General features: G+C 43.2%; 5 protein-coding genes across 5 annotated transcripts; 2 read left to right on the forward strand and 3 right to left on the reverse strand.

Annotated features, from left to right (window-relative positions):
• Positions 1-1,597: 1,597 nt before the first annotated feature.
• On the reverse strand, positions 1,598-2,499 carry K444DRAFT_525585 (putative chaperone protein HSP31; the record flags this gene model as incomplete). The annotated part of the gene is made up of 3 exons (XM_024874458.1): positions 1,598-2,001; positions 2,084-2,321; positions 2,422-2,499. 3 exons carry the CDS (start codon positions 2,497-2,499, stop codon positions 1,598-1,600), a joined length of 720 nt encoding a protein of 239 aa, XP_024738967.1.
• Positions 2,500-3,219: 720 nt separating this feature from the next.
• K444DRAFT_558771 (TFP11-domain-containing protein) lies at positions 3,220-6,106 on the reverse strand. The gene has a single exon (XM_024876841.1). It carries the CDS (start codon positions 6,059-6,061, stop codon positions 3,308-3,310), a length of 2,754 nt encoding a protein of 917 aa, XP_024738968.1. The 5' UTR covers positions 6,062-6,106; the 3' UTR covers positions 3,220-3,307.
• An 8,371-nt stretch (positions 6,107-14,477) lies between these two features.
• K444DRAFT_525620 (FabD/lysophospholipase-like protein) lies at positions 14,478-18,148 on the forward strand (the record flags this gene model as incomplete). The annotated part of the gene is made up of 8 exons (XM_024874460.1): positions 14,478-14,850; positions 14,902-14,939; positions 15,003-15,379; positions 15,454-16,773; positions 16,826-16,933; positions 17,006-17,334; positions 17,397-17,466; positions 17,518-18,148. 8 exons carry the CDS (start codon positions 14,478-14,480, stop codon positions 18,146-18,148), a joined length of 3,246 nt encoding a protein of 1,081 aa, XP_024738969.1.
• Positions 18,149-22,658: 4,510 nt separating this feature from the next.
• K444DRAFT_525423 (nuclear distribution protein PAC1) lies at positions 22,659-24,137 on the reverse strand (the record flags this gene model as incomplete). Its single annotated transcript, XM_024874444.1, has 3 exons — positions 22,659-23,828; positions 23,885-24,050; positions 24,100-24,137. 3 exons carry the CDS (start codon positions 24,135-24,137, stop codon positions 22,659-22,661), a joined length of 1,374 nt encoding a protein of 457 aa, XP_024738970.1.
• A 442-nt stretch (positions 24,138-24,579) lies between these two features.
• On the forward strand, positions 24,580-27,924 carry K444DRAFT_361676 (ARM repeat-containing protein). The gene is made up of 5 exons (XM_024872187.1): positions 24,580-24,776; positions 24,927-25,033; positions 25,097-25,305; positions 25,354-27,766; positions 27,820-27,924. The coding sequence occupies exons 2-5, from the start codon at positions 24,974-24,976 to the stop codon at positions 27,844-27,846; spliced, it is 2,709 nt and encodes a 902-aa protein (XP_024738971.1). The 5' UTR covers positions 24,580-24,776; positions 24,927-24,973; the 3' UTR covers positions 27,847-27,924.
• Positions 27,925-27,989: the final 65 nt, after the last annotated feature.

The following is a 27,989-nucleotide window of genomic DNA, read 5'->3' on the forward strand; positions in this document are numbered from 1 at the left end:
AACGAACCCACATCTCCGCCAACACATAAACTGTACACCATAATTCAAATTGATTAATTCTTCTAACTCCCCGACTAACAATCAAAAATGCCCTACACAATCACACCTTCCCACCCGACCAGCCCCTGGGCACAGCGAGAATGGGAGCCCTTTCTCTCTGCCCTTGACCCAAACGTGCACTGGGTAATCACAGACCCTTTTCCCAATGGTGCATACCCACTTGGCGTATATGTGCATCCACTCACCTCTCCTCAAGGCCCCATTTCACCCTCTCACACGGAAAACGTTGAACAGAACGCTAAGTTCTCGGAAGCGAAAAATTCGGGCTCCGTTAGTGAAGGTTTTGACAACACCGATTAATATGGTGTGGATGAGATGGACATTATTGGCTTGAAGGCGATTGTCGAGGGTAGTGTGTATGCGACGCAGAAGAGTGGGAAACAGTGTTCCCAATGGGTGGGGCGCCTAGCGCCCCCTGGACCACCCACCTGGTAAAGTCCAGGGCAGTTCTAAGTAATCTGACGCCCTGGCTTTTATTGGGTGGTCCAGGGCGTGACTTTTGATTACTCAGGGCGCCCTGATAGGCCCGCTTGGGGTCGATTTTGAAGATATACTTTAGGCCTAGCTCTGCAGATCGGGCTTAAGCTTGGACGATTTCCCACTTTTTTTGGAAAAAAATCTCTGCAGCATAGCAATTTTCTCTCTGGAATTACGTGAGTTGCACTTGATTCTATTGATAATTATGTCTCAACCACCGATTTCTAGCTCTGATCGTGCTATTTCGCCTAGTGCATTACATATAACATCGTCCGCATTTAGTGAACTGTCTTCCATAAGTAGTACTAATCATGGCGATAAATTGATGATACCACCCTATCGGAGTGCTTTAAAGCCTGAAGCAATCGAGGCTAGTGAGTGCATAAGAAGTTGGGTAAAGGGGGGCTTATTTTATGGTAATTACTTTGAGTACTTATCAGCTGATCAGCAAAAAAGGGAGGCATCGGGGGGGGTAGAGAAGCTCCAATCTGTTACTCCTTTTGGCTAGCGCTAGGCTATTTTTAGAAATAAGACCTTCAGGCGGACCAGTTCGACCTGGTCCAACCCCTAATTAGCTAGTCCAAGGTAGTCCAGTTCTTAGATTTTTACTGGGTGGTCCAGGGCTAGCTCAAAAATCGGCCCTACCCACCCATTGGGAGCACTGGTGGGAAACCTTATAATCATGATTGAATTTGTCTGCTAGTTTCCTATCATTTAAGGCGAGAAAGGAGATCAGTGGCCAGGGGGACAAGGAGATTGAGAAAGGGCAGCTGATATAAGTGATCGTGTAGATTTTGTTAGATTTTTATCTTTGAAGCGGAGAGGGAAAAGTTGATTAAGATTTGGGAGTATATTAACACGGCGCTTGTGAGGGAAGTTGCGTAGGGGAATAGGGGGCGAATAGTAGATGGCAGATATGGCTTGAGAGGCTCCAAGAGAGATTCTCTGAAAACTGAACTAAGAGAACACAGTTGCATTTCACGAAGAGAACAGTTCCTCAACTTTCCATTTGATAGTTTTTTACTGACATTTCATAACTGCCATCCCATTGCCTCCCCACCTACACCTCATCCTTCGTCGTCAACTGCCCAAAGATTCCATCATAAATCGCCTGTCCAAGCGGGCCAGAACTGCTTGGGTTCTGACCAGTGATAATTCTGCCTCCACCACTTACAACCACCTTCGCACCCCAGGCCTCTGCAGCCTTCACGAACTTGCCTCCAGACGCCGTGTTAAGCTGATCCTCAAGCATGAACGGCATCGCGGCACTCAAGCCCACCTGATCTTCCTCCGCGTTCGAGAAACCGGTGACAGATTGACCGGAGAGCAGGTATTGGCCTGAGGGGAGCTTGACGTATGCTAAGGCGGCGGGACCGTGACATACGGCGGACACGATCTTGTTGTGGGCCCAAAATTCGTTGATGAGTTTGTGGGACGTTTCGTCCTTGGCTAGGTCGAACATTGCTACAAAGCGCGTCAATATAACATTCCTTTTCCAAACTACACCAGACCAAGGGGTGTATATATGAAAGAGAAGGGTGCGTACGTCCGTGACCACCAACAAAGAATATAGCCTCGTAATCATTCGCATGTCCGATGAATTCCGACAGCTTGTGTGTATTCTTCCATAGTGCCTCCTTCGTGTTCAGGAATTTGGTTGCAGAGGCATCGCCTTTGAAGGCTTCGACGGAGGAGGGGTCGAGCGGCGCGGCGCCGCCGTTGGGAGATGCCACCACGACTTGGACGTGGTCTGCGAGGACTTCATATGGGTGAGCGAATTCGGGCTGGTGGTGAGAGGAACGTTAGCAAGAGTTGAAGAAGATGGGGTGGAAGGCGGTGACGCCGGGGTACTAGGAATTGGGGGAGAAGAAGGGAAGAACTGACAAGATACCATCCAGTGGGCTTCCCAGTGTCTCCCATCTTGTCGTGGGAGGTGAGAACGAAGAGAACTTTTGGTGCCATTTTGAAGTTGTTCAAATTAATTTTGTTGGAGAATTTTTATGTGGAACGGGTGAAGGCTTGTCTTGTCAGCTTGACTATTGTTAATAAATTAACTGATCCTTGCGTAAACAAGACAATTAATGATTTGATCGTGGGATGCGTACTCAATTGATTCTTTTCTTCAGAGGGGTTGAAGGAGGGGTGGTATGACAGCTGCGGCTTGTGCGGGACGCGACCTATTTATTTGAATTATCGAACCGGCCCTAATGCTGGTTCTGGATATTGTCCGAGCTGTTACTTCGGCGATAGTTTGGATTCAATTTTGGTGAGCTGTGTTATGTCCGATGAGGCGAGGGTAGGATGAGCATTTGATGTTCTTTGATTGAAGTTTCAGCACCTGCCCCGCGCTGATGTCATTCGAAATGCCGAGGAATGTGGGGCAAGACCGTAAATACGGTACACACGTGTGAGAGGGATGGTGTTCACAAGATATGAGATACCAAGTAGCAACGACATGAATTAGATGATATGTATTCGAAACCCCAATATCTGGAGGCTAAAGTTGCTAAAGTTGCTCTCAGAATGTGTGACACGTGACGATGGAGTGTCTCTAATAACCAGTAATGGAAAATATAACGAAGCATAAAATCTGAAATTGAAACCTCGCCACAAAATAATTCGGAAAGGAGCCACTTGGCTATGTTACCTTATCCATTTCCTGGGGGAAGAATGAAAGTTACGCTGTGCAAGGAGGCACGATTATGCATTGATTCCAACCTCATTCTCCGGTTCATTCTACTAACGTGTGATGATATTCATCGGGTATTGTTTACTTCACATTCTGCCACGCCATCCCAAACAATGCATCCCTAGCATCAGCGTTCTCCCAATCAATCCTAATTTCCGCCGTCTCTGCCCCTTTCTTGCTCAGTGCCCACAAACTATCTCCCTTGAAATACGCCAACGTGCCATTCTTTCCATTTCCTGCAGCCGTAATTCTGTATAAAGGTCCAGCGGTGTGCATAACCTTCTTCTCGGGTAAGAGCTGCAAGTCGTTTTCGATGCACCAATCTTCCACTTTGTGTCTGAATGTTGATTCTTCCACAACGGGTGCTGAAGCTGGTTTGGGGGGTGTGACTTGTTTGGGCGGCGGTGATACGTGTTTCCTCTGGGAAGGTGCAGGAAGGTGAGTTGCTGCCAAGGACCCGAGATCTAGGGCCTGGTTGATCATTTCGTGGCCCTTGTCGAATTGCTCCTGGATTGATGGCAAGTTCTTGATTTCGTCGGGGAAGACCTCATCTCGCCACCATTCAAACCACTGTCCAATTTCCTCATTTGGTCCCACGACCGTGAGCCACTGGTGGAGAACGTCATGCCACCTCGGGAAGACTGCCTTGACGATGACCTCACCGATGTAGCTCGGTTTGAGGATAACTTTCCAGCCGAATACGCCTTGAAGAGAAGTCATGTAGGGTGCTTGATCGTTGGGATCAACCACAAAATTTTTCTCGTTCTGCAGAAAGCGTGCCATACTAGGGATAACATGGTTCATGATCAAGGGTGTCCACTGGTCATTTTCACGACTGGGGCAGAGGACCTCTCGCCACTGTCGAAGACCTGGTACAACGCCTTTGTGGAAATCCCAAGTGTCGACAAGCTGCCGGAATTTGCGCTTGACATCACTAACAAGGCCGGTTGAGCTCTTGGGATCTGCATGATGCGCTGGAAGGTACTGCAGCCATGGAAAGAGCCAAAGGTGAGGCAGCTCATGGGTGCGTCTCTTTTTCGGGTTCCAGGACGACACTGCTTCGTTGAGTTTTCCAACGACTGCTTGGTTGAGGATTTGTGAGCGAACGAAAGATGGTATGAGACCTTCCCACGCTTCAAACAATGAAAGCAAGGGAGTTGGATCGTATACATCCCAGGTTTGGTTGATCGCCGATACAATCTTCGGAAAAATGATCTTGTAAATCATGCTTTCGTAAGCTGTTGTTGACTTGGCATGAACTCGATGGGATCCATCATTCACCAGATAATCTTGACCAGTGACTGATTTGCTCCTGCTTAAAGAAGCTCCAAGGATGTGCCGTATTTTCGAAAGTTGAGGAGCCATCCCGGCGAGTTTTGAATCTTCAAGTGGTTGCCAGCCTTCCGTAGCTTGGCGGAGAAACGGATGGATTGCTGCTACGGCAATACTCGATAGCTCTTCATTAACATTGGTGTTGGTTCCTGATACCGACAAAGTATCTGCTGCCAGAAGAGCTTGCAAAACAGGGTCCCATTGCAAATCCCTCACAGATTGAGATATTGAATGGACGCTGTCAGCAAAATACTTCATCTGGTCGAACTCTCGTTGTTCTTCGTCTAACTCCTGTTGGTGTTGAATAATGGTCATCTCGATGTAGGCCTTCCGTTCCTCCAAGTTTTTCCACTCCTCCACATAGGCAGAAAGGTCATTTTGAGCACGACGAGCCAATTTCTTGGACTCGATTTGCTCAACACTTTCAGTCCCGGTAGTTGGCGTTAGTAGACCAGACGTAGAGGTCAATAAACGTTGGCCAGGAGCAGTCATATCCAGAATGGGGGCAAAAGCATCTGGGATCTGTAAACCTGGCGCAGCTCTTTGTACTTCCTCTAATGTCCTGAACTTGGGCTTTGGAGCTCGTCGAGGTGTACTCATCCCACTTCCACTTCCACTCTCAATGCCGCTGGCTCTCGGTTTCTTGCGACGTTTCTTCCGCTCTTCATCCGAGTCTTCGTACTTCTCTCCCCGCAATTTGGCCTGCCGCTTCTCTTCTTCAATTTCCTGCTTCGATTTCTCCTTAACAGCACCCAAACCAACACCTTGTGGCCGTAGTGTAACTTCGATCACACCGCTCCGTCCCGTGCCATCTTTTCCAAGACCTTCCCCCTCCTTATAGCCCATCTTCGCCATCATCCTAGCGGCAAACGACCCAGCATTGACCGAAGGCCCTGCCTGGGTCTTCTTCCCACGTCCATTTCCAGAAGTAGGTGTGGAGAATGCACTCGGTCGTGAAATCCTAGGGGTCGATACTTCGTCATCGTCGTTGTTTTTGAGAATCGGAACGGCCGCAGAAGAAGGCACGAATCCCCTTCCCAAAGGTGTGGCACTTTTCGGCGCATTGTTGATCTTCTTTCCAGGCGCAGGACTATGGAATCCCAAGCCTCGCGGCACACTCCCAAATCCCAAGCCCTTCGGCGCCTCTGCCTCTTCTTCAGCATCGTCCATGTCCACATCTTCCTCCACTTCCTCTTCCTCTTCATCTTCGTCCTCATCCTCGTCAAAAGTCTTCTGCCCCGTGCTGACAAACGACATCCCCTTTCCCCTCAAATTGCTCTTCCTCTTCCATTTCCGACCAGGCCCATCATCTTCTTCGCTCTCGGAGCCGAAAACACCGAGTGCTGCGCGCTCCTTCGCGTCTCGGCCTGTTCGTCGACGCTTTCTGGGGTTGTAGTCTGCGAATTCGTCGGCATTTGGATCGGTAGAGGGATGGTGGAAGTCATCTCCTTCGTCCGACGACTCGTCGGAGGAGTTGTGCGCGAAGGCGTGCATGGAAGACATTGTGTTGTTGTTGAATGATGTTTGGAGGCGGGGCCTCGAATTTTTATGACTGGTAGGCTGAACCTTACAGCCGCATGCGAAACACCGTTTAAAATGCGATTTTTTAGCGAGAACCAACAAAACGCGATTTTGCAGAACCATTGGTTAATCAAGACTAATCGATCCACGAATTGCTCCACAACCACCTTATCGAATAGCCCAAAACTCGAAATATATCGTAGGGAGCATGCCCCCAAAACGTTCCTCCAAGCGCTTGCTTGGAGAGGAGCCATCTGCTGAGAAAGTCACGAAACGAGCCCGAAGGCCTAACGCGAACACCCTTGACGCGTTTTCAGTACAGCAAGCTCTTATTCGAAAGCAAAACACTGGAAAGCGGAAGGTTTTAAAGGCGTCTGGGCTTCCTCAAGATATTCTATTACCGGAGAAGACCCCAGTATCTCCAATTCCAATTTCTAGTACTCCCGGAATACCTCCTCCTGCTCCGAGCTCTCCAACACACCTCACCCTAATTCCACTATGCAAGAGAGCAAATGCCCCTCCTCCTTCGTCCCCATTTGATCCAAATGACGAAGGAAAGATGCCTCATAGTATATCTCTAATAATTACACTAATTATTAATGGATTACGCAAGTCTAATACCGGCATTTATATATACCTTAATATTAATAATATCTTTCGCGATAACCTTGAAACGCTTTACGTATACGTTTACAAGAGATATATAAAGCAGTAGGAGGATATACGCAAGCTAATACCAGGAGAGAAACCTTGATTATCTCATTAGAATATTATAATTGGCAATCCAAAAGGATAATACTATACCCTTCGTATTAAAGATACCAAAGCTTGGAAAAATATCGAAATTACGCTCCGTCAAATTAAGAAGGATAATAGAGCTTCTAGAAAACATACCTATAAGGTCGAAATTAATACGATTTATATCTCTTATAATCGTCTGGTTACTCTACCCCCTCTATAAATCGTCCCGTCCAGAGGGAAGAGCAAAGCTCGTCCAGATATAGTTCAATATATGAACCTTGAAGCTACCCCCGAAAATACCTCCGAAGTGGAAGCGAACAAAGAAGAAGAAGACGATAACGGCGATTCAAATGATCTAGATCTACTACCTGTTTACGGACGAGCCTCTATAATAGCAAGATAGCTAAAAGAGAAGAGAGCTCGTAATAGTATACTCCCTAAATATTAATACCATTGCAAATAGCTCTTTGCCCGAACTCGGTATATAAGAGACGGTTACTCGAATAGAGAATGCGGTAGTACCGGTAATTACTTCCTCCTTAAGTAAAGAAATATATACTATAAGCTTTTATAGGAAGAACTAGACGAATAGGCCAAACTAATTAGTATTAATAATATTACCCTTAATATTTCTCTACCTAATTAGATTATTAGCTATATTGCAAGAACAAACAAGTATATAAATAAATAATGAAACTATAAGAAGAAAGAGAAGATAATTACAGTTAATTTAAAAGAAGAGACTCCTATATTTCTAATTATAGTATCTTAACCTCCTGCTTTTATATAATATCCATATCCTTTATAACCTATACCCCCGCCTAAATACTACTAACTACAGCTCCAGTATTACCCTTCTCCCCTATAATTTCAGTATTAACGTCCTTTGCTAGTATATAGTCAATATTATAATATTAACTATAATTATCCAATTACTCTATCTCGACTATATTACCCGAACCCCTCCCGTTCTATAATTCCCTCCTCCCCGATTCGAGAACTATATAATAAAGAGCTTACTAGGCTCTTATAATATATACTAGAATAAGAAGAAAAGAAAGACAACCGAGCCTATATTAAATATGGTTTTAATATCTTGAAGAGAAAGCGAATTCGAGTTAAGGATCTTATCTATACTTAAAAGATAATAAATATACTATATACCGAGAATATATGAATCGATATTTATATATAGATATAAAGGGCAGTAAAGGAATTTAAAGCTCTATAGAAACAATATTATAATACTATATAAGGACTAGTATAAATAAGGCAAGCTTAATATTAAAAAGGGAGATTAATAGCTTTATCTTTTTATTAGGAATTCAGGAGAGATAAGGAGAATAGATTAGCTAGTTTCTTTAATAATTACTAATATTCTAGTTATTTCCTTAGTACGGAATTAATCTCTTTAAGAAAGCTTTTGGGATATAGTAATATTAGATAGTAAAGATCTGAAAAGTATAAAAACAGGTATAAGACTATTGAAATATATAAAAAAAGGCTAATATTTTTCGAAATATTATTATAATAAAATCAAATATCTATTCTATAATTACTTTTGCCCTAAATTATATATAAAAAACTTTCTATTATAATATTAATTAGATAGCCAAGAATATCGAAATATAATAAAATTAATAAATTTTTAATGAAATATATACCTCGCTTCCAAAACTTATATTACTCCTATAAAAAGATACAAAGTACTAAAGAATAAAAAGGCTAATTTGGCCCTGAAATCCACTTAATTATCTAGTATCCCTTATACTCCTATATTCCTAAAATATACTCTTGCTTATTAGTAAGCCCCTATTCTAGTACTAACCTTCTAAACAGCCCATTTAAGAAAACTCTGGTAATTATCGAATTTCCTATACTTCCGGTAATAATATTATTGAATATAGGCCTTTAGATCGCTAAAGCTCTCCTTAATTAGGTTAAAATCAGGTAAGTATAGGGGAAGAAACCGTATCCAAATACTATATTATCTAGCTACCTCTTTAATCCTTTATAAATTAGAGTAATATATCGAGGCATTATCTATAATTAGAACTAATTAAGGACCTAGATATAGTATTATTATTGGAAGAACTTGCTCAATAATAAACTCCTCAAAGATCTCTCTAGTACAGGTGCCTTTAAAGATTATAGATATAATATATCTATTAATTATATATACCGGAAGAACTAATATTCTATTCCTTTTACTTAACTAACGTTTTACCTGAATATGAACCCCTTTATTTATTTATCTATACATTCGATCGCCGGTTCGTTTATTACTTCCTAATTCGTCTATATATACTAATTATAAGGCCATAAAGTCTTGGAGATAATATTACTAATATACTCTTAGTTCTGTATTCCTCTATATAGCCACGACCTTTAATTGCTTTCTTATAACCTTAATCCTCTTTAAAGCTTATAAAACCGTAGATTAATTAACCTTAATATTATAGACTTTATATAAAAATTCGGCAAGCTCGTCTTAATACCACCAGGGCTCTTTATCCAAAATATACTTTATAGCCTGCTTCATCTTCCGAGTAATAATACGCTTAGTACCACCAGAAGGGGCCTTAACCGGTTTATTCGCCAATATATGCCTCTAATAGTTATATATAGTCTGAACTATGGTATTATAGTCGCATGCTAGCTATTAAATAAATCGTCCAGAGGGTCGAGGGCCGGCGCCACGTAAAGCATATTTGATTCGATATACTATATCTGCTGCTAAGTATATAGGCATGGCAGTAGAAAACCCTTCTATACGAAGTTAGTATAGGTGCTCCCCAATAATCTGATTAACTTACTTTATACGTTTACGTCATAGTTATAATGCAATTCGCGGTTCGATTATTTGGTAGAATACGCGACGCGGCAAAAATCGCATTTTGTTGGTTCTCGCTAAAAAATCGCATTTTAAATGGTGTTTCGCATACGGCTGTAAATTTACAGCGATATGCGAAACTAGCTTTAAAACACCATTTTTTACCGAGCTTTGGAAATCGCGTCTGGAGAGAACGATTACTAACCATAGATTTCCAATTTTTGTAATTACTCCACAACCACTTTATTAATTCATCTGTAATACTGCAAAATTAAAGTTTGCCATGCCTCCCGCAAGATCCTCCAAGCGCCTGCAAGCCAGAGCACCTTCTCCTGAGAAATCTCCGAAACGGGCGTACCGTCCTAATAGGAACACGCTGGCCGAATTCAACGCGTCCCAATCACTCGTACGATAGCGGAAGAGACCCAAAAAGCAAGCTATAGCACCTATAAACGCCCCTGAACCCGAAATCGAGAGAGATCCGGTACCTGATACTCTAATTATTATTCCAAGTAACTCTCTAGTTCCCCAGACATCTTCCCTTAATAATACCCTGCTCCCAAAGCGTGCTAAGAAAGTAATATAACCTCCTCTTCCGCTATTTAATTCTTTAATTAAGCAAGAAGCACCCTATAATATATCTATATTTATAATTCCGGTTATAGATAATATATAAAAAGAAAAAATATTCTCAAAGATTATGGATATTAACTTTACTATACGGGACGATTTTAATAATTTATAAGCCTTTCTTTATATTAAGTATATTAGAGAGTTTAAAACTATTTATAACCTCTAGCTATACAAGAAACCAAAGTTATCTTACTAGATAATTAGAATTAGTAATTTTAAGGTAATTAATTTCATATATATTAATAATAATAATTCTTAGCTTAGTCTTTTAACTATACTTTATTAAATAGAAAAGAATAGTAATAGAAATCGGAAGATATGCCATAAGATCTATATAAATATAATATATAGGATATTTAATTATTAAAAGACTTCTTCTCTAAGTACAAATAAAGTAAAAGGTAATAGAACTAAGGGCAAATCTAGACTGCATATTATATAATCTATAAGACTCACTTCCCTTAATATTAATAATAATCTCGAGCTTCCTTTATATCTTTCTTTAAAACTATAAGACTCTATAATAAATTAATAACTTTAAGAGAAAGCAGCCCGTAATATAAGCCTTCTAGCTTAAGAATATATTTATTAAAAGATATTCGTATAATATTTTTATAAAGACCTTAACTATCTCAATTACGGTTCTTACTACTATAAGATAAGCTTATTAAAAGAATACTATAAAGTTATATTAAAGTAATAAAATAAGTAGGCTACTTTAGTTAGTATAATTCCCGAAATTATAATTAATATATTATTACCTAATTAGATAGCTTACTTTCTTTAAGAATAGCAAAAAATAAAGAAGAAGAAATAAAGTTAAAAGAAGGCTATAAAAAAGGATATACCTACTTTTATATCTACTTCTATATAAGTTTAACTAATTATTATTTAATAACCTTCCTAATAACCATAATATCCTTTACTACTATACTTTAATTACCGTAATAAATTCGGTTTCCTTAAAAGTTAGTATTACCATAATAGCCCCCGTACTTTTTATTATTAATAGTACTTTTATTCTCGACTCTTTTCCCGTAATCCTATACCTTAAGCCTTATCCCTAATTCAATATCCTATAGTTAATTTCCTTCCCGATTTCTAAGACTAGTTAATAACTATAGCTAGTAAGAATAAGGAGAATATTAATAAGGCTATATAAGTAATTAAGGAAAAGAATTTCAAGATTAATTAATTAAAAACAAGCGAAATAGTAGCTATACTTTCGTAAAAGGGGATCCCTAGTAATACTATTATCTTTATTTAATCTCAAGTTTCTTAATAGAAATCGAATTAATATACTTATTAGGAAGTAGCTTAAGGCCTTTATACTATAGCAAATCATAAACTAGCTAAATAATATAAAGAGCTATATATAAACTCATATATACCGGATTACTTATAAGGAAATTATAAATACTTTACTTTAAAGAAAGGAGAATTATTCCATTATTATAAGTATTATATATAATATAATATATTTCTGTTTTCCTTATTTTATAATTATAATATTATCTCGTTTATTTCTTTAATCTTTTTTTATTTTATAATTTAATATATATTTTGGGTAAAACTCTAAATAAGAAATTATACTAAGTAAGGTAATTCGTAAAATCTTTATAAAAACATTAAAAAACATATAAATAAAAAGAGCTTTTATTTTATAGACTTTTAATAAAATTAAATAATTTTAATTCTTTAAAATTAGTATAAAAATATACTTAATTAGAGAATTTGCTTTATAAATTAATATTATAAGAAGTAAATTTTATTATATATTATTAGTAAAATATAAGTAAAGTACAAGAAACCAAGCATATATTATAATAAAAAGCTATATTCCTAATAAATAAATACTTCTCAAAATATACCTAAAATAGCCCTAATTATCTAGTACTTTATATATTCCCGTATTTCTAAAATATTCTCGTACTTAATAAGCTATAGTAGTACTAGTTCTAATCTTCCGAATTACTTATTTAATATATTTTTAATAATTCCTATATTTATTATACTCTTTTTAATATATATAATATATATAGGCCTTTATATTACTAAAGCTCTCTTTAATTAGGTTAAAATCGGGCAAGTAAGAAAGAAGCTAGTATATCCAGATATTCTGGTATTAATAAGCCTTAATAATTCAATCCTATAATTCGTAATAAACTAATATATTATCTATTATAATTACTAATTAGGGAGCCAGAAAAGAATTATAAAAAGATAAAAGCTATTTAATAATAAAGTCCTCAAATATAGCTCCTATTAAACTACTTATAAATATAATAGATATAATATACTTCTTAATTATATATACCGGAAGAACTAAGACCCTTTCTTTCTTTTAAAGCTAATAAGATACTATTATACGAACTCCTTCCTCTATATATCCTATTATTCAATTACTATTATATCTATTACTTCCTGATTCGTCTATATAAATAATTTAATTTGCCATAAATTACTAAAGGTTATTCCGCTATTAAGTTCTTAGCTCTTTATTTCTTTATATAACCATAATTGCAAGCTTCTTCCATATAATATTAATATGCCTTAGAAGCTTCAAAATTATTAATCTATTAATAGTAACCCCAAAAGCTTCTAGTAAGAACTCTATAATCTCGTCCTAATATAACCAAGGCATCTTAATAAGAAAGTAGTAAATGGCCTACTTTATATAAAACGTAATTATCCTCCGAAAACCTCCTAAACGGCATATAATAGGTCTTCTAGTAGTAATTTGTCTCTAATAAGTATATATTATCTAAATAGTAGTATTAAAATTAATAGCGAGTTATTAAAGATAAGTTTTATTAATAATGGCTTCGGGATTATATAGGGTATTCTCGATTCGCCTAACTACGTATAGTAGCAAACGAATACCGGGCTTGGGTACTAATACTATTAGGGAACTAAAGATAGGCAGGCAATCTATTATTCAATTAACTTACTTCTTAATCTGGAGTTATGGTTATTGAGTAATTCGCGATTTAGTAATATTAGGTCATGCGCGACGCGGCTCCAGACGCGATTTCCAAAGCTCGGTAAAAAATGGTGTTTTAAAGCTAGTTTCGCACATCGCTGTAACCGAGATCCACAGTCAATGCACACCTCACTAAAAATTACCCTACCACCTTCAAAATTCGATAAAATAGTCAGCGAACAAGATATCGAAAAGGCGATTAATGCGCTGAATGCGCAATTGACCCCTAATTATGGCCAAGTTACTAGGGATTTTGGTATCGAGCATATAACCCTCATGTGAAGGCATAAAGGCATATATGCCTCCAGACAGGAAGTAACCTCCCTATTATAAACTCCTTACTAATACACAAGAGGCTCTCATTAGTCAAATTAACAAGCATAAGGGCTGCCATAACAGGAGCCATGTCGACTGGTACTCTTTCAGGGGCTCTTACTGCGTCGTTCGCGGGACCCATCGGGTGGGCCATCGTCGGCGCTGATGGATACACCTGGGACTGCTGGAGTGCCTTCATATCCTCCACCACATCCCAACCGTCATCTCTTGAAGTCGAGCTCTCTAAACCTCCAAAATCTGACCGAGATAATTGTTAGGATTTGAACAATCGATGCCCCGGTGTGGATTTTTAGTAAAGATGGTATTCTAGTTGGATTAAGGATATTAGTATTGCGCTCAGTTTTGTGTGTTATGTGCTTAGTTCGAAGGGGGTTGGCGCTTCTCAGCTTCGCGCCAGAAAATTGCCAGTGGTGGCTATGCACCTTGGATGTTTCCATATGAAGTTACTTGCATCAAAGTGGTGCCCATCCATAATTGCGTCATTGGTTGGGGTCAAGCAATTTCACGCCATGAGGCTCAGCTGAACAAAGTCGATTGGCTAAGGTTTGGCAATATGGCACTTGCCGTTCTTTTGCAGGGCAAAGATGTTTCACAATCGCCAATTATAAATACCTCGTTGAAGGGGAGTAAGAAAAGAAACGCGGGATCCCAGGGTGGGGCCTCGCCCAGTCGCACAGGCACCCTATTACATATGTAGCACTCTGCAGTGTTAATTCCTCATGATCCCAAATCTCGTGCCCCGCTCGACTTCCCAGCTCCAAAAGCCCAGAATTAGCTACACACGCACGAGTACCGCGAAATATTATACCTCGCAGCTTGGAGCAGGCGGGATAGTCTCCGAATCTATCATGGCAATCCACACAATTTGTCTAATGTGCCGGGAGATTGGGCCTGATAGAGTGTTGTGTAACATTTGTGAGCATGAATTCTGCTCGGACTGCTGGGAACATTGGCCATTGCACACGGATCTCGGTCGAGGGTCACAGGTTCATGAGAAAACTAGCTTGGGGTTGAGTAATAAGGTCTGCAATTCTCTTCGACCCCGGAGAACACTCGACGAGGAAGATTCGCTCCACAGAGCGGATCACGTAACGACGTGGTTCGGTGTTTCTCGTGCCGATGGACAGCAAGATAGTGATGCTACATTCATGGACCATGGTCGGTATGCCCAGCTCATGGCTGAATACCCCCCCTCGACTCGGACACGCTTATATCCGAGCTTGGTATCCTTTGTTGGTCAAACAGGTAACCAATTAGTCTTACGCCAGAGGATTCATCGTGGCTGATCTACTTCAGGAGCGGGGAAAAGTAGCTTGATTCATTTGTTGATCTCTGTAAGTTAGTTCTTCCAGCACCAAAATATAAAACGATTTCTAATAGGGCGTTTCTGAAATTAGCTCAACAATCCTCAAAATATCGCGCTTCAAACCCCAGTTGTCGGGTCCGCCTTCGCTGGCAATCAACCAACTTCCGGCGACGTTCACCTCTACAAAGACCCGAGGAGCTCCACCGACGGGAGCTTGAAGCCAATTCTTTATGCAGACTGCGAAGGGCTAAATGGCGGTGATGCAAACCCAAGATGCCACTCTGCAGTGGAAGAAAGCTCCACAGAAAGTCTTCGATACCACCTTTTTTCCGTTGCGAAGATAGTGAGAACAAAGATTTGGGCCGGGACCAACAAACCAACAACAAGGCAATACATTGTCACTAATTTGTACTCGCGCATACTATACACATTTTCCGACACAATCGTATTCGTTTTGGAAAATTCCAGGTAAGATCCAACATTAGACTGGCTACGCGCAATTGTCCGAAGCTTCAAACCAAGACCAAGCTGATATTGAATAGAACAATTGAAAACGTGACAGAGATGTTATTAAAGTGGGCTGACACAGCAATTGAACGTTCGACAAATAACCCAAGCCTTCCCCACGCAATCATCGTACTTAATAAAACAGAAACTGCTATTCCTGACGAGGATTGGGATCAGCTGAAGACAACAAACTTCCTCTTTGAAAGCATGGACAGAAGTCTTCACACACTCGACAAATTTAAACCATACCTCCAGAAATGGGAACGACCAGGGAGAACACTGAACACGAAAGGGTTGCTCCAATGCTATTACACCACAGTACAGGCTATTCGCATACCCAACCAAGCTGCTGGGATTGGCAGGCCAAACAAGGTTGACGCTCAGGTTTCTGCCCTGTATCGCCAGATTGGCTTGAATGGTGCGCAAGCTCAAAGGAAGAAATTGAGAAGCCGCATGCTTTTGAATGCGGATCAATTTGATCCGTACCTTCAATTCGCGTTCAAACACTTCTCATCCCCGGCTGGCCTCGAGAAGCCATTCGACTTCGTTCAAGCATCATTCCTAAACTCCCCAATCTCAAATACTTTTGGGGATCAAATAGTCAAGGTTGGACGCCATTTAAAGACATTCCATCCCACGATGGAATTCGGAGAAATATTAAACACTCTTAGCCCCTTCATCGCATCTTGCATCATGCTTGATGCTACCAGAAATGGCAGAGTTGGCAATGCCAATGTTATTCTTCCGCAGTATGTAGAGCATTGCAGGAATGCTATCGAGGGCGTGAATCTAGACTGGCCTTGCAGCTTTCCCGGTTGTGTAAACCGCCGATCAGGGCACAGCCTCGGCCATCAGAATAGCAATGGGCAACTCATAGGTATATCGGCTCCTACAGACGGTGACACTGGATTAGGCAACTTTCAAGAGGGCTCAACAAGCTATCAGAACCCGACGAACGAGCGCAGCTTTCTCATGAAATTGGAACAAGACTTAGCAAATCTTCTCAATCGGCGTTCGGATTCTGGAATATTCCTAGCCCCTGAGGTTTATGATCTTCACAAAAGCGAAGTCCGACTCTTCTACGAGCAGCACGGCGGCAATCGTGGTGCCTTGGCATTCCAAGATAATGTGTGCTGTGTGCTGTGTCTTATGGGAGCTGCAGTTCATCCGTTGGCATGTGGCCATGTAATTTGCGAGGGCTGCTTGACAAATTATGGAACCCAAGTGGAAGGCGATGGGAATTACATTACCAGGATTGATGAATGCCCCATGCATTCGCACTTACCATGGCAAGCACCTCTTATCATTAGAGCAATTCCGAAAGAAGCAGGAGTGAGGCTCCTGGCATTAGATGGGTATGTGTGTTCCGAGTTCATCCTGTCGCTTATATCGTCTAATTCTTTACAGAGGGGGTGTTCGCGGGATTTTACAACTCGTGGCTCTAAAGCATCTCGAGAGACATCTTGGCGAGAGAATTCCAATTCAGTCATTCTTTGACCTGATTGTAGGGACTAGGTATGGAATGATATTTTTTTCTGGCTTTCGGACTCGCTGAAGCTTTCCGAGACTGAACTAAATAATTCATAGTGTAGGAGGAATCATTGCAGCTGGTTTAGTCTCGAAGGCATGGAGTGTGACCGAATGTCGTGAACGGTTCGAAAGCCTTTGCGGCCAGTCATTCAAACTCAGAGTTATTCACAAATTGGTACCGATTCCTGGCATGCAGGTTCTCTTCGACCGATTTGATACATATGCTCTAGAGTCGTCGCTCAAAGAAGCTTTTGGGCCGTTTGAATTCCTTTTTGGTGGTAGACCAACTTCCTTCCAGAAGAGATTCGACACAAAAATTGCACTCACATCCTACTCGAGTGTGGGCGGTCCATATGTATTTGGCAATTATAATCGTACTCAGACTGGTGAGTGGTATTGCGATACTCTTTTCATACTTAATGACGCTGATAATCTGCTGGCATTGCAGAGGCTCATTCTACTAAATACAACTTCATGCGTCCTCCACACCCGCAACAGGAGTTAAAGACGTGGGAAGCGTAAGGGACACTCATCTTACCCTATCTGAACATCAGACTAATGCACTTCAGTGCCCGAGCAACGTGCGCTGCGCCGACCTGGTTTTCAGGTTACTTCCACCGAGGAACACAAAGGACTTTCTTGGACGGGGGCCTATACACCAACAATCCCATTGGCATTGTTGATGAGGAACGCAAGTTTCTGTGGTCTGGTCACACAATTGATGCAGCTGTTTCGCTAGGAACTGGACACAACCCCCTTCTAGCGGAAATCGCGGAACAAAATCAGGGGAGCACCGGATTTCGCGATCAGCTTCAAAACTTCATTCTGAATCAGATGGAGAGGTTAGGCTCAGTATATCGGATAGCTAAAGTGGCCTACGATCATATAGAGAACAGCTTGGATTCTGAAAGGACCTGGAAACATTACTACCAAGATCTGGACGATTCCAGAAAGGCAAAATCTTTTCGCCTGAACCCTCTTCTTCCAGCACCAATCCCAGAACTTCACGAGGTTGATAAGATGGAAGAACTGGCAGATCTTGCAGACAAGTATTGGAAGGAGCCTATCCGCAAAGCGGAGCTCTGTAACCTTGCGAGAAAGCTCCTAGCGTCCTGCTTCTACTTTCACAGAATCTCCGGGCAAATTCAGCCAGGGGGAGAATACGAAATTCGAGGTACTGTACAAATCCTTCATTCCTAAAACAGTGCTTTGCTTCCCGCTAACTCTACTGATTACATATCCAGGCTTCATTTACTGTCGATTTCCACGCTCTTCGGAGTACAGGGAGATCCGCGGGCTAGCCTTTTCCCTGAAATCTCAAAGCTCACAACATAGCTCTGAGTTTCCATACTTCAAGATTGAAGATTCGAGGATCACTTCTGGGAAGAAGATTCAAATTACACCGGAGGTCTTCGAAAATATGGAAACGAACAACACGTTTTGCCTGACAGATGAACCGTTTGCTTTCCGCACTTCAAGCTGGAACAGTGTTGTGGATATCTCTTTGTGTTTTGAGAGGCAGGCGCGCCAGCCAATCAGTGGATTTCCCAAGAGCTTCGGAGCGGATAACAGCGAGGTATAGGGATGCTAAAGAGGCGAAGGATATGGCCCCCACGAATTGCAAGAGACGGAACGATTTGGTAGTGATACGTTAGGAAGTCATCGTGAACGGCGTCAATGATTCACTATATCTCGTTATTCTTTATTAACATAAAGAGCTCATCGATACTCAAGTTTCTTCACATTCTAACGATATTCTCCCCACAAGTTATCACATGGAAGAATAATTTTCTTTTCAAAGTGCCGGCCTGCAATTTATCGAATTAGGGTCGGATCTTAGCTAGGGTATTGTGGAAGGGGCCACGACAATTATTAGCTCCCTTACTGTGGGACAGAGTACAGCCCTACCTGCGACAAATGTAACAGAAACGCCCTCACATTCTAGTGCAGACCACGGTGCCCGTTACCTCTGTTCACGCCCGTTCGTCAATACGAGCGGTTTACCAATCGGGCGCTACGATTGGTCAATCGGCCTTCCGATTAATCAATCGTAGCTCCCATTAATCAATAGGAAATGGAATACGATTCGCAAGCCACAGTGGGTCCCGATTAATCAATCGGGGGGCCGATTGATCAATCGCATGGCCGATTACCCAATCGGGTAATATTGAGGTCTCGGGAATAGTAAAAGCTTTACTATACATGCCTCCCACTACGTCTAGGCGCTCCTATAGCCACCCTAGCCCTTTTTGGTGCCCTCCCCTCCACTTGATCACCTGATTCTCCTCCTTCTCTAGCTCCATTCTCACGTGCTTGCTCCTCAGCTACTCTCTTCTTTGCTCTCTCAGATGCTCTTCCAGCCTTCTGAACTGACGCAATTGAACCACGATTATTCTCCTTTGCTACCGCTTTAGGGAGGGTGATTTTATCCCTCTTGTGGGTTGCACCAGTAGTAGGTAAATCAGGATAAGTCAATTGGGAGGTGATTTTGTTAAGGGCACTATACGGCCAGAGAGTAGTAAGCTCACCATACTTAGTAGCTAAGCGGTAGCCCTATTTTAATTAGCTTTTATTAAAAGTAAGGCTTATAAACCATATACCTTTAGAGTCTTTTCCAAAACTCTTACTGGAATTCTAGCCATTTCCGTACCGAATCTGTATTGCTTTGGGATCTGGAGGGTTGCAATCTCTTGAATATTATACTCAAGAGCTTTGGAATTCGCCCTCTTTACCATATTCTCCCTCTGTTTTCTTATATACTCCGCAACCCTCCTAGTTAGCTCAGATAAAATTATCTCCTCAGCTACTTCCTCCTGTTCTGCTTCTTTATCTACGAAAAAGCTATCCTCTCTATCCTCTTCATTCTCTCTATTCTCTCCATTCTCTCTATTCTCTCTATCCTCTCCATCCTCTCCATCCTCTCCAGAAGTACTATTCTCAGTAATACCTTCTATAGGCCCTATAGCCCCTAGGGCCGCACGTATACGGCAAGCACTCTCCTTATAGTCTAGGAAATCAGTAGGTGGCTTTCGTCCAAACCAGACCTCATATGGTATATTTCCCTTAGGAAGAGCTGGTATAGCTATAGTATTAATTACCCATATAATTAAAGGAAGTAACTGTATCCACGATTAGATACTAGTATCCGCTCGTACGGCCCGTAGTCGTTTCTTGAAGATTCGATTAGCCACTTTAATAGAGTCCTGAGATTAAGGATAATAAGCTCGTCCGCAAATAATCTTTATCCCTCTCTTCTTGCAAATCTCAATTACTTTCCCCTTAAACTCGCCTCTATTATTATAGGCTAAAATGGAAATATATCCATTATTATTTAGCTATTTAATAAGCTCGTCCGCAGCTTTGTCCGCAGTCTTAGCCTTAAGCCTACGGATCCATACGAACTTGGAAAAGTGGCATTTTAATTGCCAGATCCATATATATTCTTTATCCGGATCATACTATAATAGTATTAGTAAATAATACTATAGTATTAATAAAGTATAGAGAAAAAGGTTCGGAATTTACGAAAATCGTAGGAATCGCGAAAATCGCGAAAATTGCAGGAAAGGCCTAAAAACGTACGAAAATCGCGAAAATCATAGGAAAAGCTTAAAAACACAGGAAATACAGGAAATACAGGAATATAGGGGTAAATCACATGACTTAAGGGATACTTATACGAAAATCTATTAAATCCAGAACCATACACTCGCTAGGATAATGAGATTGGATAGGTGTAATTCCCTTAGGATTCTTCTGAGCCTTTTCCTTATTATAGTAAGCATAGCAGGCACTTATCCAAGCGTGGTCGTTACGGGATAGGCCATACCAAATACGTCTTATATACTCAAATATAGTATTAAAGGCTATTATATAGGTTATTAGTATAAAAATTAGTAAATTCAAGGGATACTTACCTATATATATTAATTTCTCATAAATAGTAGTCAAAACCTCAAAGGTATTATTATAGTAAAGAATATACCAGGCTGGAATAATCTTATTGCGGCGGGTATCATGGTATTCCTTATAATATACCTAATTATCCTGAAGCTTATATAATTGGGATTCGTACTTAATATTAGCCTAGTAGCGCTTCTCTGCTTTTATTCTACTAGGGAGTAAAGTATCAGGATTTTGCAACTACTATCTAATATCTATATGCTTCCTAGTAGTAAGAATTTTCCTACTACTGCCCTTAGCAAGCCTTTAATCCCATATAGCTTCGTCTTTAGCAGACTAATTATTAGTAGGGTCTTTAGTAATAGGGGAGGGCAAAAACTGAGTACTAGAGGAATATACTCCTGGTATAGTAATATCAAAATATTGCTTTGCTCGGCCATAGATATATTAACGAGATATACGTAGGACTAGAGATAAACGAAGGGTTGAAAGAGACATATTGGAAATAAGGTAATTAATTGGGAGGTATATAGAATTAGTAATTATACTTGGAAAGTAGGTGCTTGTACTGTGAACTATGTACTGTAAACTGTGTCTAGGTAGTAAAAAGGGAGCAGAGGCCCTATATATATCTAGAAGCTATGGAAAAGTGTCTTTACCCCTATTACATACTGAGAACTAAAGGGTTTCAGCTATTAGTCTTAAGGATATATTATTACATACTGAGAACTAAAGGGTTTCAGCCATTAGTCTTAAGGATATATTATTATATACTGAGAACTAAAGGGTTTTAGCCATTAGTCTTGAGGATATATTATTACATACTGAGAACTAAAGGGTTTCAGCCATTAGTCTTAAGGATATATTATTATATACTGAGAACTAAAGGGTTTCAGCCTCCTCAGCCCCGAAACCCCAATATTATGCGATTGATTAATCGGCCCCCCGATTGATTAATCGGGACCCACTGTGGCTTGCGAATCGTATTCCATTTCCTATTGATTAATGGGAGCTACGATTGATTAATCGGAAGGCCGATTGACCAATCGTAGCGCCCGATTGGTAAACCGCTCGTATTGACGAACGGGCGTAAACACCTCGTCCACGGCTTTGAGCATCACGAATTTCTCGGACGAGAGGTAGCGTCCCAGTTTGGTGGGTGCGTTCTCGTACATGTTGTAGGGCTTCTTGCCTTGCCCTTTCATGACCGTGTGGCGGTCTTCTTCAAAGGAGTTCCCACTGATCTGGGCGAGGGCGGGCATGTCAGCGTAGGTGACGAGCTGAATGGTGATTCAGAGGGGATTTGCCATGATTGTGGACATGGATGTGAGACGTGAGAGGGGGTGGTGAGGTCTGAGATTGAGGCACGGCTAGAAGTGCTTGTGTGGGAAGCAGAGATGTGGAGGACCCTTGCTTTGTGATGCGGGCAAGGCGAAAAAAAGCCGGTTAAAGGTTGAATCCGTATCCGTACGGAAGAGGACCCTTTGCATATCATGCAACACTCCACCCTTCCCTCAAGGTCAGGTTCAACGCCTAGATGTAAAAACGAGTTGAAGGTACTCTTTGTCAAATCAAAGCCGACATCACGGCTCAATGCAACGGGCCAACGTGTTTGGAGTTCATTATTCGATTCATCTCCGAAGAAGCGACTCTTTCTTCCTGCAAATGCTAAGCATGACGGTCGTGATATATTTCATAGACAATCCGATCCGGAGAAAGCATCTGAAATGCTCGAGCCGTGACGAGCCAACTCCGCAATTCCCTTCTCCCAACTAACCAGCCAGTCCATCGATTCATCCCTTCATAATCATGACGCGAAGACCCTGACTTTCAAATCTACACTCCCCGTCGCTATGACGCACCTTATGCTGACGTTCGCAGCTGGATCTTCTTTCTTCTTCCCGTTCGGAGTCCCGTTCACTCCATTCGTAGCCGGGGTTTCCTTTACAACGCCCGGCGCCCAGCGTATGCAGCTGACGAAATGCCCGTGGGTCTCGTCTAATGTTTTCACTAACTTGCCTTCTTGTGAGAGGTCCCAACATCGTAATGTCTTGTCGTCGGCCACACTGAGCAGGTATTTGCCGCCCGGATGGAAGACTAGACCACTCACCCAATTGTCGTGGCCCAGCAGTGTCTTAATCAAGGTCCCTCGAGCATCCCATAGTCTTATGCTCTTGTCTCTTGAACCTGTCGCTATGAATTCTGCCGAACTGCTTGCAGGTGGCTTCTTTTGTCCTGCCAGAGTCGCTAGATATCCGTAACTCGTTGGGGGCGCAAATACACAGCATTCGATAACGTGCTCGTGGCCTAGCAGTGTTGCTTGCGGTTCGCCAGAAGTCGTATTCCATATTCGTGCCGTATTGTCGTTGCCCGCAGAGAGCAGATATTCACCATCGAAGGAGGGTGAGACGTCTCGGACCCAATCTGCGTGCCCCCGGATCGTTTTCACACAATATCCTGTTGAAACGTCCCATATTCGCAATGACTTGTCTCGACTTGCTGAAACGAGGAGGTTTCCTGATGACGGAGATCCAGCAGCACCACTAGGTATGAATCGCACAGCAGAAACCGAATGATCATGTCCAGGTAGAGTTCGAATATTCTTGTACTCGTCGCTTGGATCCCACAGTTTGATCGTTAGATCGCTCGAGCACGAAGCAAGTAATGTCCCTCCTCTTGGCCCACCAAAGTCAACATCCAGCACTGCCTTGGTATGCCCTTTAACCGTCCGTTCCAGCTCCCCTAATTCCCAGTCCCAAATCTTTATGGTGTAATCGTCCGAGCCCGATGCGAGTGAGGAAAATACAGGGTGAAATGCAACGCATGTAATCGGGCCTCTATGCGATTCGAGCGTGTGCCTTGCCGGCGATCTTGGGAGCCAAGATGTCGGGTCTTGGTTCCGCCGTGAGAGGGATGTTGGAGTCGCCGAGTCGAGCTCTGATTGTAGACTTGCATTTCTTGATTCGAGATCCATTATCTGGAGCAGATCAAGTCAGTCCTCGGCAGCCTTCGGCAGAAGGTTTTATTGCCTACCTTTTTCTGTAGCCGCACCACACTCGTCCACTTCTTCTCCAGTAACCCCTCATATTTCTTACTTGTAGCTGCATCGAAGCTATCGCCGATACTCAGGTCTTCCCGTAACGCCGCGGTACTGTTTGTGAGACCTATCGAGCTGAGGTAGGCTATGATGGACTTGTGCCTGGTCTCGAATCAGTGGTTGCTCTGCGACATCAGGGGGCGTAGCTTACAGCTCTTCGGCCTGCCGCGGCGTCAGGATTTGGCTCATGGTGACTGCGGTATTCGATACATGAAGCTCGGGGGCTATTTGTTTGCAACTCTCTCCCAAGGCATGCGCCCGGCAGCTGACGCCTGATGTTGCCTCTGTGTTTATTCCTTGAAATTGCAGTGCGGGGAGGTGGTATGCTGCTCAAATCTCTGGCGCAAGTCTGGCTTGGGTAAGGACACGATATTCACTCAAGTAGGCTCTATGCGGTCAAAAGGGAGACGTAGATCGGCGGTGGTTTTGTGCTGTGCGGGATGGCGAAGTTGGGAAGTCTGGCAATTTCTTGTGATGCGCTCTGCTCCGCAACTTATCAAAAACAGGCCTCACCCTTTGGTCAGGGGTTGGGGCCAGCCGAAGTGGGCTAATGACAGCACGGGCCAAGTGCAGGGGTGGGTTGCCACGAGTGACGAGCAAGAAATTCGATATCAACACCTACTGCTTCTCGTCACTATTCACGATTTCGTACCACAACGACCACAACTGATCCGACTATTTGTGCTCTATTGCTACGACGGCTCTGTACATGTTGCGGAACCGACGCGATTACTCTATTTTATCAGCCTTGCGACCGACTGCGACCGACTCCGACACGTCCCCTTTGAGACAGCAGGAGCCGACCAGACTTTGCGCCAACCCGTCCAGGTACGCTCCCCTTCGCCCCTTACGTTTCCAAAAGATGAGGACATCTTTGTGCGTGCGAGATACCTCATCTGTCGCCTATGATCCGTGGCCTTGCAGCCATGGAGAAACGCATCTCCCTGCCACTGCGCAAGCTAACTAAACGCGTGACAGGATCTGGCAAAGAACCCAAGGCCCCTCCCAAATCACCGAATCCCAAGATGGCTGAACAGGAGGAAGATTTCAGCTCGCTGCCATTGCCTGATCGCTTTCAGCACAAGGTACTTACTCCGCCACAATCCAAAAGATGCCACGGGCCAACGGACTGACAATTTCGTTCCTAGATATGGAAAGTACGAAAAGCAGCATACGAAGACGGTGCGAAGCAATTCGAGATTACCCCCGACGAGCATGACCCTGCCTTTCGCCCATTTCTACAAGAGCCTTCACTGTGGAAGGGAGCAGTTGCAGACTCGAATGTTGCCGCACAGCAAGAAGGTATTGCGGCATTATGTGCCTTCCTCAAATTTGGCGGCCGTGAAGGATGTACGAGGTATGTTATGCTGGGTTATTGAGGAGATAAATTCTGACTTTAAGATAGGACACGAGGCCATACATTGACCCCCTTGGTCGAGAAGGGCCTATCCTCCACCAGGGCTGCAACCAAACAATCCGCCCTTGAGGCCATTTTACTTTACATCGAGTTAGATACCCCCGCGCCTGTCATCGAAGATCTCCTCCCTGCGCTTTCTAATAAACAACCAAAGGTCGTTGCTGCAACATTAGCAGCATTGACTGCCATTTATCACAATTATGGGTGCAAAACGGTGGACCCAAAGTCTGTCCTCAAGGTTCTACCGAAAGCATTTGGCCACGCGGACAAAAATGTGCGAGCAGAAGCCACGAATCTGGCGGTGGAATTTTACAGATGGCTGAGAGAGGCGATGAAGCCAATGTTCTGGAACGACTTAAAGCCGACGCAGCAAACGGAAATGGAAGCTTCCTTTGAGAAAATCAAGTCAGAACCAGCGCCGAAGCAGGAACGTTTTTTACGGTCACAGCAAGCTGCAATGTCAAGAGCACCCCCTCCGGGCGCCGCAGGAGCTGTTGAAGAGGAAGATGAATTGGAAGCTGAAGGAGTGGAGATTGATGCCTTCGATTTGGCAGAACCCCAAGACGTTTTGTCCAAAGTTGCACCAGATTTCCACGAACAATTGGCTTCAGCGAAATGGAAGGAGAGGAAGGACGCCCTCGAAGCACTATACGTGATTCTTAATGTTCCCAGAATCAAGGACGGCGATTTTGGCGAGATAGCAAGATGTCTAGGGCCGAAGTGTATGAAGGATGCAAACATTGCCGTCGTTACTCAAGCTGCACAATGTATTGAGGTCTTGGCAAAGGGGATGCGAAAGCCGTTCGGCAGATATCGATCGATTGTTATGGGCCCCACCATGGAGAGACTAAAGGAGAAGAAAGCTTCGGTATCAGATGCGCTTGGAGCAGCATTGGATCAAGTGTTTGCCGCCACCAGTTTGTCCGATTGCTTGGAAGAGACTCTCGAATTCTTGAAGCACAAGAATCCACAAGTCAAGGAGGGCACCATGAAGTTCCTGATCAGATGTCTGAAGACCACCAGAGAAGCTCCCGCAAAACCCGAGGTTGCTTCAATTGCAGAGGCAGCAAAGAAGCTGTTATCTGAGTCGGTTGAGGGTTTGAGATCAGGAGGAGCAGAAGTTTTAGGGACGGTGATGAAGATCATGGGCGAGCGAGCGATGGGACCGTATCTCGAGGGTCTTGATGATATCCGAAAGACAAAAATCAAGGAGTACTTCGATACGGCTGAAGTGAAGGCAAAAGACAAGCCAAAGCCACCACCAGCGGCTGCTCCTCGTGCAGCGGCCCCAGCAGCAGCTCCCCGAAAGGTCGTTGCTAAGAAGCCAGCCACGAAGAAGCCAGCTCCAGCTCCTAGCCCATATGCTCAAGAAGCTTTGGCACCACAACCGACCGCAAGAAGCATTCCTGGCTCGAAGCTCGGGGCCCCCAAAACATCTGGCTTGGCTGCTCCGGGAGCTGGCCTCAAAGCTCCAATGAAGCGGACCCTTGCTGGACCTGGCGGTTCTGCCCCACCAGCTCTCTCATCACCACGACGCCCAGTCTCACAAGCGCCTCCGCCAGAAGAAGAAGCACCTGCACCCCCTCGTCTCGGTCTTGGTGGTCGTGGTCTCGCCGGTCGCCCTCTTGCTGCGAAAGCACCAGCACTTGCTCCTCCCGCCAGTCAATCAATATCTCCCCCGCCAAATTCGGGGTTAACAGCCCTGGAACGAGCTGAACTGGAAGAGCTACGACTTGACAAAGATCGTTTACTGCGACAAAGCGATGACTTACGACAAGAACGATCGAGATTGAACTCGGAAGTTCAAGAATTGAAGAATCAAAACGCGCAATTAATTGAAGACCACACTCGAGATGTCCTCTCTATCAAGGCGAAAGAAACACAGCTCGTCCGCGCAAGATCGGATTGTGAAGCGGCAGAGGCAATGTGTGGCCAATTACGGAGAGAAATGGAGCGACTCAAGCGTGCTCTAACCAGTGCCGAAAGGGTCAACAGTCCTCCGGCATTAAGTCCCGGTCGAGACGGCTCAACAGACGAAGCTGGCATCTACCGCGACACAGGTATGTACAGCGGCACTCAAGAGACCGCCAGAGCAGGGTACGGCCATCGAGCTCGGATGTCCTTAAACTCGGCACTCAGCGAGGAGAAAGAGAATACCGTCGACGCAATGACTGCACAATATGGTCGGGGTAAGCTGAGTCCAGAGCTTGGCCGCAATGGGCGGAACAGCGCTGCGAGCGGCAGTGGTGGCAGAAATAGTCCTGCACCTGCATTCCAATCGAGGATCAGAGATACGAGCACCGAGGGCGCAAGACCGGAGGGTAATGGACAAGGCGTTGAGAGCTGGAAGAGAGCGGCGGAAGTCACGAGTGCTTTGAAGGCGAAGATCGAGCAGATGAAGGTATACCTCCCAGTCCACTCCTCACCACGAATATACGCTAACTGATCTCCCAGGCCCGACAAGGCATCTCGAGACCTTAATTCCCTTCTTTTATACATCCGTAATGGCAGTTCAATGGCCACCTTGAGCGAAAGAAGAGCATACTTGCCGCGAGTGGCTGGGCATTGGTGTTGACGTTCTGTTTGGTTGATTTCGTGATGTAGAGATCTAGCCCTGGGTCGCT

Source organism: Hyaloscypha bicolor (genome assembly GCF_002865645.1).
Source record: "Hyaloscypha bicolor E unplaced genomic scaffold K444scaffold_55, whole genome shotgun sequence".
In the NCBI taxonomy this organism is placed as follows: domain Eukaryota; kingdom Fungi; phylum Ascomycota; class Leotiomycetes; order Helotiales; family Hyaloscyphaceae; genus Hyaloscypha; species Hyaloscypha bicolor.

Bases quoted from the DNA above. Each gene is read 5' to 3' on its own strand.
- K444DRAFT_361676 (XM_024872187.1), top strand. From the start codon at position 24,974: ATGGCTGAACAGGAGGAAGATTTCAGCTCGCTGCCATTGCCTGATCGC. The intron at 25,034-25,096 runs GTACTTACTCCG...TTTCGTTCCTAG, and splicing joins CTGATCGCTTTCAGCACAAG to ATATGGAAAGTACGAAAAGC. The intron at 27,767-27,819 runs GTATACCTCCCA...CTGATCTCCCAG, and splicing joins CGAAGATCGAGCAGATGAAG to GCCCGACAAGGCATCTCGAG.
- K444DRAFT_558771 (XM_024876841.1), bottom strand. From the start codon at position 6,061: ATGTCTTCCATGCACGCCTTCGCGCACAACTCCTCCGACGAGTCGTCG.